The 12,339-nt window shown below is 42.9% G+C and overlaps 2 protein-coding genes across 5 annotated transcripts in view; both read left to right on the top strand.

Moving 5' to 3' along the window:
• Nucleotides 1-11,677, top strand: part of LOC114356281 (SID1 transmembrane family member 1-like) — a 30,370-nt gene extending 18,693 nt beyond the window's left edge. For all 4 annotated transcript variants that reach the window (XM_028309369.1, XM_028309367.1, XM_028309368.1 and 1 more), the window contains exons 15-20: nucleotides 3,349-3,466; nucleotides 6,253-6,375; nucleotides 6,769-6,885; nucleotides 7,678-7,810; nucleotides 8,711-8,915; nucleotides 9,391-11,677. In XM_028309369.1, coding sequence (XP_028165170.1) covers nucleotides 3,349-3,466; nucleotides 6,253-6,375; nucleotides 6,769-6,885; nucleotides 7,678-7,810; nucleotides 8,711-8,915; nucleotides 9,391-9,567 — 873 coding nt within the window. In that variant the 3' untranslated portion in view covers nucleotides 9,568-11,677. The remainder of the gene's footprint in view (nucleotides 1-3,348; nucleotides 3,467-6,252; nucleotides 6,376-6,768; nucleotides 6,886-7,677; nucleotides 7,811-8,710; nucleotides 8,916-9,390) is intronic.
• On the top strand, nucleotides 381-2,395 carry LOC114356283 (uncharacterized). Its single transcript, XM_028309370.1, has 2 exons — nucleotides 381-854; nucleotides 1,396-2,395. The coding sequence occupies exons 1-2, from the start codon at nucleotides 396-398 to the stop codon at nucleotides 1,411-1,413; spliced, it is 477 nt and encodes a 158-aa protein (XP_028165171.1). The 5' UTR covers nucleotides 381-395; the 3' UTR covers nucleotides 1,414-2,395.
• Nucleotides 11,678-12,339: the final 662 nt, after the last annotated feature.

Genomic DNA, 12,339 nt, shown 5'->3' with positions numbered 1-12,339 from the left:
CGACAAAAATGTCAGAAATGTCACAAAAAAGACGAGTCTAATATTAAAAGGTGTTGAAGAGCATCGTCGGACCATCGTATGTGTCATAGCATTGCAAGTGTCACAGCATCGCAAGTGTCATAGCATCGCAAGTGTCAGAGCATCGCAAGTGTCACAGCATCGCAAGTGTCACAGCATCGCAAGTGTCAGAGCATCGTAAGTGTCACAGCATCGCAAGTGTCACAACATCGCAAGTGTCACAGCGTCGCAAGTGTGACAGCGTCGCAAGTGTGACAGCGTCGCAAGTGTCACAGCATCGTAAGTGTCACAGCATCGCAACTGTCACAGCATCGCAAGTGTCACAGNTGTCACAGCATCGTAAGTGTCACAGCATCGCAAGTGTCAGAGCATCGAAAATGTCACAGCATCGCAAGTGTCACAGCGTCGCAAGTGTCACAGCGTCGCAAGTGTCACAGCATCGCAAGTGTCACAGCATCGCAAGTGTCACAGCGTCGCAAGTGTCAGAGCATCGCAAGTGTCACAGCATCGCAAGTGTCAGAGCATCGCAAGTGTCACAGCATCGCAAGTGTCACAGCGTCGCAAGTGTCACAACGTCGCAAATGTCACAGTGTCGCAAGTGTCACAGCATCGCAAGTGTCACAGCACCCCAAGTATCACAGCATCGCAAGTGTCAGAACATCGCAACTGACATAGTATCTTACTTAAGTGTCAGTCAGTGTGCCTCTACTACAAGTTGCTGTGCGCACCCCGTGGGCTCGCTGTCGGACTTCAACCACGTGTCCTCCAACGTGGGTTATGTTGTGCTCGGGCTGGTATTCATGGCGCAGGTGCACAGGCGGCGCGGGCTGCCACAGGTGAGGTACATGGGTTAAGAGGGGACAAAAGTTGGTGCAAAAGGTACTAAGGGCGGCTGGTGAGTTACATGGGTTAAGAACAAACAAACATTTTATGACACGTCAAAAGTCGGTATGGAATGTTAAAAAAAACTTATTTAGAAGGGTTAAAAGGTGACAAAAGTTGGTATAAAAGGTACTAAGGTGAGGAAAAGCAACCTAGAAGTGTCAAAACTGTCTAAAAATGACTAGTGTCATCTTAAAAGGTCTCAAACAGCACTATAAGTATCATAACTGTCACTAAAAAGATAAGTGTCGTAACTGTCACTAAAAGATAAGTGTCGTAACTGTCACTAAAAAAATTAGTGTCATAACTGTCACTAAAAAGATAAGTGTCATAACTGTCACTAAAAAGATAAGCGTCATATTGAAAGGAGTCAGAAACATCTTAGAAATATCGGGATCGCTGTCCGACTTCAACCACGTGTACTCCAACGTGGGTTATGTTGTGCTCGGGCTGGTATTCATGGCGCAGGTGCACAGGCGGCGCGGGCTGCCACAGGTGAGATACATGGGTTAAGAGGGGACAAAAACTAACATTTTATTATGACACGTCAAAAGTCGGTATGGAAGGTTAAAAACAAAACTTATTTAGAAGGGTTAAAAGATGACAAAAGTTGGTATAAGAGGTACTACGGTGACAAAAAGTAGCATAGGAGTGTCAAAACTGTCTAAAAATGACTAGTGTCATCTTAAAAGGTCTCAAACAGCACTATAAGTATCATAACTGTCACTAAAAAGATAAGTGTCATAACTGTCACTAAAAGATAAGTGTCATAACTGTCACTAAAAAGATAAGTGTCATAACTGTCACTAAAAAGATAAGTGTCGTAACTGTCACTAAAATGATAAGTGTCATAACTGTCACTAAAAAGATAAGTGTCATAACTGTCACTAAAAAGATAAGTGTCATAACTGTCACTAAAAAGATAAGTGTCATAACTGTCACTAAAAAGATAAGTGTCATAACTGTCACTAAAAAGATAAGTGTCATAACTGTCACTAAAAAGATAAGTGTCATAACTGTCACTAAAAAGATAAGTGTCATAACTGTCACTAAAAAGATAAGTGTCATAACTGTCACTAAAAAGATAAGTGTCATAACTGTCACTAAAAAGATAAGTGTCATAACTGTCACTAAAAAGATAAGTGTCATAACTGTCACTAAAAAGATAAGTGTCATAACTGTCACTAAAAAGATAAGTGTCATAACTGTCACTAAAAAGATAAGTGTCATAACTGTCACTAAAAAGATAAGTGTCATAACTGTCACTAAAAAGATAAGTGTCATAACTGTCACTAAAAAGATAAGTGTCATAACTGTCACTAAAAAGATAAGTGTCATAACTGTCACTAAAAAGATAAGTGTCATAACTGTCACTAAAAAGATAAGTGTCATAACTGTCACTAAAAAGATAAGTGTCATAACTGTCACTAAAAAGATAAGTGTCATAACTGTCACTAAAAAGATAAGTGTCATAACTGTCACTAAAAAGATAAGTGTCATAACTGTCACTAAAAAGATAAGTGTCATATAGAAAAGAGTCAGAAACATCTTAGAAGTGTCAGAAATGTCATAGAAAGGCGAAAGTGTGTCGAAGAGCATCACAAGTGTCAGTCAGTCAGTGTGCCTATACTACAACTTTCTGTGCGCACCCCGTGGGCTCGCTGTCGGACTTCAACCACGTGTACTCCAACGTGGGTTATGTTGTGCTCGGGCTGGTATTCATGGCGCAGGTGCACAGGCGGCGCGGGCTGCCACAGGTGAGTTTAAAGGGTTAAGATGACAAAAAACATCTTCAAACATGTCATAAGTTGGCATGTCAAAAATATTTAAGAAGTGCCAGAACTATGTTATAAGTGGCGAAAATTGTATGTTATAAGTTGTCAAAGAGTATCCGGAAAGTGTCAAAGGTAAAGTCCGGTCGCCGAGCACGTAGAATTTCGTCATTCAGTCAGTCAATGACCCCTGCTTGGCGACCGGGCTTTAGTCAAAACTCTGTTATAAGTAGTAAAAGTATCATAATCAAAGGCGTCAGAAACCATATTTGAAGTATCATAAGTGTATTACATGTAGTAAAAGTGCCATGCAATACGTCAGAAACCATATTGGAAGTGTCAGAACTGTTAAATACAACATACAAGTAGTAAATGGTGTCGAAAGCATCTTAGAAGTGTCAGAATTTAGAAACCATATTGGAAGTGTCAGAACTGTTACAACATACAAGTAGTAAATGGTGTCAAAAGCATTTTAGTGCTGTCAGAATTGTGTTACAAGTAGTTCAAGGATGTCAGAAACCATATTAAAAGTGTCAGGACTGGTATAACAAGTGGTTCGACGTTGTCAGTACCACATTAAAAGCGACAGAACAGTGTTACAAGTACTGAAGTGTCATATTCAAAGGTATCAAAAACATTATCACAGTGAAATATCATTAAATGTATTATTTCCCAGCACCTGGGCATCCCGCAGCACCCCGGCCTGCTGTACTCGATGGCTCTAGCGCTGGCGATGGAGGGACTGCTGTCTGCTTGCTACCACCTCTGCCCCAACAAGATGAACTTCCAGTTTGGTGAGTATAGGACACACCCCTATCTTAAAGGAGACTGCCACAGAGTCAGAGTGCTCCTCATGAGGCAGACTGCTCGCCAACCCCTGAGCCAAACTGCTCCCCGACCCCTGAGCCTAACTGCTCCTCGGCCCTTGAGCCAATCTACTCCCCGACCCACGGCTAGAATGCTCTCCTTGCGCTAGACTGCTCCCCCTGCGATAGACTGCCCCTCTTTTGAGCCAGACTGCTCCCCAATCCCCGAGCCAGAATGCCCCCCATCTGAGCCGGACTTACCCCTGTAAGTAGTTAGACTGCTTCCTCCCAGGCCTGACTAGCTCGCCCCTTGCTACAGACTGCCTCTCTCCCTTCTGAGCTAGACTGCCTGACTGCTCCCCCTAGGCTACAATGCTCCTCGTCAAAGCCAGACTGCTTCCCCTAGGCCATAAAGCTCCTTTAAACCAGACTGCTTCCCCTGGGTCAGAATGCCCCTCCTCTGAGCCAGTTTGCTCTCCTCCTGGGTTGGTCTACTCCCTGAGACACGACCTGGGCCGGACAGTAGTCCAGGGAGAGCCCTGGGCATCCCGCAGCACCCCGGCCTGCTGTACTCGATGGCTCTAGCGCTGGCGATGGAGGGACTACTGTCTGCTTGCTACCACCTCTGCCCTAATAAGATGAACTTCCAGTTCGGTGAGTATAGGACACGCCCCCTTCTAAGATAGACTGCTCCCCCTTTGGGCCAGATTGCCCCCTGATGAGATTAGTCAAACTTCCCCCTCCTGAACTAGACAACTTCTTCTCCCCCTACTGAACCCCTGCCTTTGAGATAGTCAGCCCCTTCCCAGACCAGTCTGCTCCTCCCTGAGTCAGACTGCGCCCTCCTGAGCCAGACTGCTCCTCGGCCCCTGAGCCAGACTACTCCCCGAACCATGGCTAGAATGCTCTCCCTGCACTAGACTGCTCCCCCTGCGATAGACTGCCCCTCCTTTGAGCCAAGACTGTTTTCCTAGCTCTAAGCCAGACTGCTTCCCTCTTGGGCCGGACTATTCCCTGGGATATCACCACAGCACCCCGGCCTGCTGTACTCGATGGCTCTAGCGCTGGCGATGGAAGGACTGCTGTCTGCTTGCTACCACCTCTGCCCCAACAAGATGAACTTCCAATTCGGTGAGTATAGGACACGCCCCTATCTTAGAACAGACTGCCACAGGGCCAGAGTGCTCCTCATGAGGCAGACTGCTCGCCGACCCCTGAGCCAAACTGTTCCCCGACCGTTAAGCCAGACTGCTCCCCGACCCCTGAGCCAGACTGCTCCTCGGCCCCTAAGCCAATCTACTCCCCGACCCACGGCTATAATGCTCTTCTTGCGCTAGACTGCTCCCCCTGCGATAGACTGCCCCTATTTTGAGCCAGACTGCTCCCCAATCCCCGAGCCAGAATGCCCCCCATCTGAGCCGGACTTACCCCTGTAAGTAGTTAGACTGCTTCCTCCCAGGCCTGACTAGCTCGCCCCTTGCTACAGACTGCCTCTCCCCCTTCTGAGCTAGACTGCCTGACTGCTCCCCCTAGGCTAAAATGCTCCTCCTCTAAACCAGACTACTTCCCCTAGGCCATAAAGCTCCTTTAAACCAGACTGCTTCCCCTGGGTCAGAATGCCCCTCCTCTGAGCCAGTTTGTTCTCCTCCTGGGCTGGTCTACTCCCTGGGACACGATCTGGGCCGGACAGTAGTCCAGGGAGAGCCCTGGGCATCCCGCAGCATCCCGGCCTGCTGTACTCGATGGCTTTAGCGCTGGCGATGGAAGGACTGCTGTCTGCTTGCTACCACCTCTGCCCTAACAAGATGAATTTCCAGTTCGGTGAGTATAGGACATGCCCCTCTATATTAGGGCAGACTGCCTTAGGGCAGACCTTTGAGCCAGCTTCCCATGAGCCAGACTGCTCCCCGACGCCTGAGCCAAACTGCTCCCTGACCCTTAAGCCAGATTGCTCTGTCTTCTGAGCCAGACTGTTCCTCAAACCTAAGCCAGACTGCTCGCCGACTCCTGCCTAGAATGCTCTCCCTGCGCTAGACTACACCCCCTCGTCTGGACTGCTCCTCCAGCGATAGACTGCTCCTCCTTTGAGCCAAGACTGCTTTCCTAGCTCTAAGAGCCAGACTGCTCCCCCTCTTAGCCAGACTTCCCCCTCCTGAGCTAGACTGATTCTCCTCCCTCAACTGAGCCGGACTAAACCCCTGCCTCTAAGATAGTCAGCCCCTCCCCAGACCAGTCCATTCTTTCCTGACAGACTGCCCCTCCCAAATCTGAGACTGCTCTAAATTTCCCCTTCCTCCCCCCAGGGCCATAAAGCCCCTCCCTTGAGCGAACTGCTCCCCCTCCGCTAGATTGTCCTACCTGAGCCAGACCGCCCCTTCCCCTTCTAGCCCAGATCCGTAAACGAACTAAAGTCGCTGACATAGCCCGACGGATTAGCAAGCTGAAGTGGCAATGGGCAGGGCACATAGTACGCAGAACTGACGGCCGATGGGGCAGCAAGGTTTTGGAGTGGAGGCCGCGTACCGGAAAACGAAGCGTGGGACGTCCACCCACAAGGTGGACCGACGACCTGATAAAGGAAGCGGGAAGGCGCTGGATGCAGGCCGCTACCAACCGTGCGATGTGGAAGTCATTGGGGGAGGCCTATGTTCAGCAGTGGACGTCCTGTGGCTGAAATGATGAAGCTGGTCAGCCGGGAGGGGGCTGTTGATATGTTTTTTTTTTTACTAAAAATAAAAAAGGCTTTATTAATGGTGCATATTGTGTTCCCGCAGACTCTTCGTTCATGTACGTGATAGCGGTGCTCTGCATGGTGAAGATCTACCAGTCGCGGCATCCTGACGTCAACGCGCGCGCTCATGCAACCTTTATGCTGCTCGCACTTGTCATGGCGCTCGGTGAGTGTTCATTATATTCCCACCTCTCGTTCCCACCGCTGCAACTCCGTGTAGCCAGGATCTACAGCTTGACAGCCAATAAAAACAGACAGGGTCAAGTTTGTCCCGGGGGAAAGTTGAACTGTAATCAAATCAACGAGCTATGTGCTCACTTGAGTTTGGCAATTCACTACGGATTCCTTTGTATTTTTATAGGCTTTGCCCACTTTATCATTGTGAATTATAGTTCCGATATTAGCGTTTCTTTCAAACAGTCCACAATGTATTTACCCTTTAACTTGTATAGTGAAAAATATTTTTGATCCTTATGTTTTGGACACTAAAATTCAAAATATTTTGGCATGAATCCGTACCACTACCAGGTAAATGTTTAACCGATACTGTTGTCTGCAGGACTCTTCGGCATCATGTACCCCAGCGTGTATTTCTGGACTTTCTTCACCATTCTACATTTGACCACTTGCCTCGTGCTCACGCTCAAAATATACTACGTGGGGCAGTTTAAACTCGGTAAGTTAAGTTGTATCCCGACTTCTAAAGCCCGGTCTGTGAGCACAATTTTGTCCAATGACCCCAAGCTACCCATCCTTATCGCTCGCGCGTAATTATGTTACTGTCGCGCTCGCACACTCACTGCGGGCGCCCGTCGCACAGTCGCGACAGCAACATAATTACGCGCGAGCGATAAGGATGGGTAGCTTGGGGTCATTGGACAAAATTCTACGTGCTTACAGACCAGACTATAGTAAGGTTATTCAATTTTATTTATTTTTTGTACACGGGTCTGCAAACTGTATAGCCAGGATCTACAACTTGACCACCAATGAAAACCCAACCAGTGAAGGTTATTTTTTTGTATGTTTTATTTGTTTAAATAACCAGTAGTTGCCCATTACTGCCTATTTCTGACCAAAGTTGCTAACTTTGGTTTAGTTTGTGAATTCGAGCCAGTAGGCGGAAATATTGTGGCGCTAAAACATAACATATTATCACCCTAAATCAAGGGAGATTTTTTCAAAATGGCAACACAGTATTTTTTAACCAGTTATGCAGTTTAAATAAATTAAAAATAATTTTAATTGATTTAAATTATTTAAAAAAATATGAGACTTGTAAAAAAGCTCCTTAAGGCAGTTTTTTTTTTAGAATTGTGATTTTTGCATACAACATTTTCGATCTTATTACTCTAGAATTAGGGTTGTTTCCCCGCAGCACAAACGAAGCTTTTTCGACTTTTTTCCTCTAGAGCTTCACGCGTTTTCCGTCGATAAAAATAAAGGATTTTCGACCTTATTCCTCTAGAATTACGCGTATTCCCGCGCGGCTGGGGACTGCTGCGCGAGCACGGTAGATACGCTCTGAAGCCGAACTACACCGCGCGGGCTGTCTTGCTGGCACTGGCCAATGTCGCCAACTGGGCTCTGGCTGTTTATGGGTGAGTTTACACCGTTCTTATGGTAGTAGGGGAGACCGAGGAGAGTTGTAGCAGCCAACGTCACGTGCGCAGCTTTTATACAGTGGTTTCTACTACATGTTTGAGCCATACTTAAAATTAGATTTCAAAAGTAAACGCTCTAAAGTGTCACGTGACTATGATCTACCTCACAGTTTTCACGCTCGTGTTCTGTCAAAATTGACACAGTTACTTGATTATGACAGATACTTTTACTTAATTATCGGTCAGTGACGTCATCGCTCTTGCACTCATGTGATAATAAATAAGTGTATTAAATAACGCAATTAAAAATAATTTCATTTAGAACGAATAATTAAATTCTTAAAACATTATTTTTACACCTGTCTTTACTGTGTAAATGATAGTTACCCCTTAGAAAATGCACTATTTTAAGGACCCCCTTAAAAAAGCAGCATGAAACTTTTGGTTGTTAAATGATCCATAGATAAGGCTGCGGACCCCCATTTATACAGGGTGTTAGGTAAATGGGTATATGAGCCGACACTAGCCCATGTTAACATGGTCATATAATATTTTAAAATCCGTAATATTTTAATTTTCATACAAATCGGATTTTATAAAATTTATTTTGTATGAAAATTAAAAAGAATAAAATGTTGATATCAAATTTCTAACTTCACCATACCATTGCCCATGTTAGCATGGGCTAGTGTCGGCTCATATACCCATTTACCTAACACCCTGTATGCTAACACTGATGTAAAGCATAACTTTCATGAATTTGTGTCAATATCCATTTTGATTGTTAAATATTAAGTAATGAAGTTCATAAAACATTATTTTAGGTTTTTTTAAAACTGTCTTTACTGTGCAACACATGACTTTACATGCGTCAACATTCTTATAAATCTTTCCCAGTCTCTACGAGCACAACAAAGACTTCGCGCGTCACGTACTAGCCATCTTAATGGGCAACACGTTCCTTTACACGATATTCTACGTGTGCATGAAGCTGGTCCACCGCGAGAAGCTGTATGCCCACACGTGGGCGTACCTGGTAGCTACTTTCGCTTGCTGGGCTCTGGCGGTCGTGTTCTTCTTGGATTCGAGGACTAAGTGGTCGGTAAGTGTCTGGGACTTTGATAAATTTAATTAGTTTTTTTTTAATAGTTAGAATTTTATAGAGCTTACTCGAAGGAGCAAGAAAGAAGTAAGATAAAACGGTAGTGGCTGAATTAGGGAACGCTGATCTTTCGTGAATTTTATGTTCAGTTTACGAATGGTGATTATGAATGGACCTAGGACTTAGACCTAACAGTTAAATTTTTGTTTTTCTTATCTGTGTTTTTTTAGCTACTATACACAGGCAGTCTGAAAAATTTAGTTTCAACTGCTTCAAGCTACAACTAATAATAAAAATGAACTTAACGACTACATGACTCATGAGCAGTTATTATTATGTATGAATTTAAATAGAATAATATTTATGCTAGGCTTAAAGGAAAATAAAGCTTGCAAGCTGCCCGTATTTATAGCCTTCCATATTTTTTAAATTGTGGTCAGACCATGTTCCTCTACCGATTCGTTTCTCCCTACAGCAAACACCAGCCATGTCTCGTCGCCACAACGCAGTGTGCTCCGCGTTACAGTTCTACGATTCCCACGACGTGTGGCACTTCGCATCCGCCGCGGCTATGTTCTTATACTTTAACATGCTGTTGACGGTCGACGACGCCTTGCGGGACACCCCGAGGACCGAGATTCCAGTGTTTTAACTTCTAAGCAACCTCAAAATCGGAGATCTCATACTCAATATTGCTTTTGAGTTTGTTTTGAGTCTGCAAAAATTTTTTAACACAAAATAAGATCCCTTTCAGCAGATGCAAGACAAAGTATCGGTGTTTTAAACAACCTCATAATCTGAGATCTCATGCTCAATATTGCTTTTGAGTCTGCAAAAGTATTAGAATACAATATTTTGCTCAGTGGATGTAACTTGAGCATCGTTTAAAGGCTCATTTAGGTCTGCAAAAAAAAGAAGATGTTAAAAGGGGTTGAAACTTAAAACTATTTGACAAAATGTATGGTGTCTGACTATCAATTATTGGGAAATATTTTTTTAACTTGCACATTTTTTTTTTGTAGATGTATGTATTGACTAACGCCCATTTCTGACAAAGCGCTATGGACGTTCAAAGTATGAAAAACTTAATCAAACTATTTTTTAAACCTAAGATTATATTCCTCTATTTTATACTATCAACTAAGCTAGTTTTTTTGTGCTGGCAACATTAATCTTGTATGAATTTTGTATTGTGTGTGTAGACTTCTCACTAGATTTAACGTATTTGTATTGTAATGTGTTTAATATTGTAGATAGGTACTCATTGTAACAGAGTTATTTTAAGTAATTCCTACATAATGGCTGTTTATTTTTAGTTCGCTTTTAATGATAACAAACAATATCAACTAATGTGATAATAAATGTGTAGAATTTTAAACAAACTGTATCGTCTTCGTGTATTTGTTTTTTTTTTCAGTTACAAATGTTTGATTCTTTCGTTCATTAATTAATAGATTTGACTTATCAATGGCTCAGATTGGCACCATCTGATTCTGTGAAACCTTACTTTGTGAAACCGGTTTCTCAAAAACTGGTTTTACAAAAACCGGTTTCTCAACAATAAAAATAGGACGTAACTGTGTAAGCCGTGCCTTGTGTTTTGATTGGATTTTAGAAAAAGGTACGCTATAAAAGAAGATTGACATGTCTTGGTGCTTGCGTAAAGTTTTGGTGCCAAAATGTTTACCCGTCAAACCCAACGCAGGTTATGACTGGGTTTAGTGCGAGTTAAAGCAAAAGTTGTAAAATTAAAGTATTAATTTGGTTAATCTATTGACACCTTTCATGTTTTCCGTTAAGCGTATTTTTGAAATGTAAGCATTGGTGCCTTGAAAACGTAGTTTTGGTCTTCAGTGGTAAGATTATTTATTTTATAGGTTTGCTCAGAAGTTTATTTGAATTTAAAAGTTTATTTCAAATGCATCGACCAATGTTTGTACGTTGAATTGAAAGGACTATGTCCACAACAACGTGTGTTAAACGTAACGATGTGTGGGTAGTGGGCAGAGTCCTTAAAGATTACCAATATTAACCCAACTTCAAATTGGTCATTTGGTCAATGGCATGCTTGATGATAAAACGTGTGCGTGACACGGTACGAATTATTCAGTTGCCGCTGCAACTCAATTCATATGTAAGTCCGACTCGCGAAATTAGGGTTCCGTAGCCTCACTCCTCATCCCCTACAATTTTTTATATTCTCTTACTCTTGCTAATATTATCTTCACTTTTATGACAACGACTTTTCCCACTAAACAATAACAATTACAGCTATTTCTTACGTTACGTACTTCCGTACGTAGTTATAGTACGGACGATCCCAGGTCATAGTAAATATATCTTACAAAGTTGTAAGGACAAAATATCAGTATGATTTTCTGTCAAAATTGTCTATGCCTTGAAACTTTTCCACTTTTCATTCACCGTGTTTACAAGGCCAGGGAAATACCCATATTGCGTGACTAGCTGAATACGATGAACGATCGAACGGTCAAAACCAAGTTGGCTAGTTAGTATTGGTAATCAAAATCGCGATTATTTAGTATTTAAGTTGCAGAGTATTTTATTTAAAAGTTATTATTTTAATATGTTAAAAAGTTTATTTAAGCTTGTTGTGTAACTATTTTGTAAGACAAATGTAATTGAATAATTATAATGCTACATTAACTTTTAGACTTAAAGACAGTCGTGTATTAAGTTAGATTCCTGTATTAGACCTAGACGTAATGTAAGATAAGAGTGTATCATTTTTACCAAAAACATAGTACAATAAAATCATTTATAGTAAAATGTGTTTCATTCTACACCCTATCAGTGAATACTTCAGTAGTTCAGACCTTATAAAGTGAATCAGAGAGAGAAATATTCCACTTGGGTTTGAGTTGTGAAAAAAATCTTATTTATTTTTGCAAAGTGGCTTTTTAAAAGCACTCTTTACACGTCTCAGTAGGTATTAACCCTATCACTGCTTCGGGACAATAAATGGGCCAGCAGTGCTGAGAAGAAACAGTGCAAGAAACTCAGTCACTATTGTGAAATGGATAGTCATTAGTCGAATGCAGGAAATTATTTTCAAGTACGCAAACAACGCAGAAGCTTCGCGAACCAATATTGACCTACGGCTATGCGTCTACTGTTGATCTACCTGAGCTCCACCCACTTTATTGTAGACCAAAACAACGTCCTAGATAACCGACCCATTATAGCTGTGTGCATTGTGACCTAGCATCGGGGCAGTCGATGCCCCAGTGGCCTAGTTGAAGGCAGGGACTGCGCATGTGCGGTACACCTCTCAATGGATTAAACTATACACTGCACGGGCACACCTCCCCAGGGCGATGCAACCGTCTTGCAACGTTTGTAGGAGTTTTCAACCATTCAGTACCTCCTTATCGTGATAACAGTTCGATAGTAATGAAAATAG

Source organism: Ostrinia furnacalis, unplaced genomic scaffold (genome assembly GCF_004193835.3).
Source record: "Ostrinia furnacalis isolate ACB-3 unplaced genomic scaffold, ASM419383v2 OfSCF2709, whole genome shotgun sequence".
Lineage (NCBI taxonomy): Eukaryota > Metazoa > Arthropoda > Insecta > Lepidoptera > Crambidae > Ostrinia > Ostrinia furnacalis.
This window is presented reverse-complemented; position numbering and strand designations above follow the sequence as displayed.

Coding starts and splice junctions, on each gene's coding strand:
- LOC114356283 (XM_028309370.1), top strand. CDS start 396: ATGTCACAGCATCGCAAGTGTCACAGCGTCGCAAGTGTCACAGCGTCG.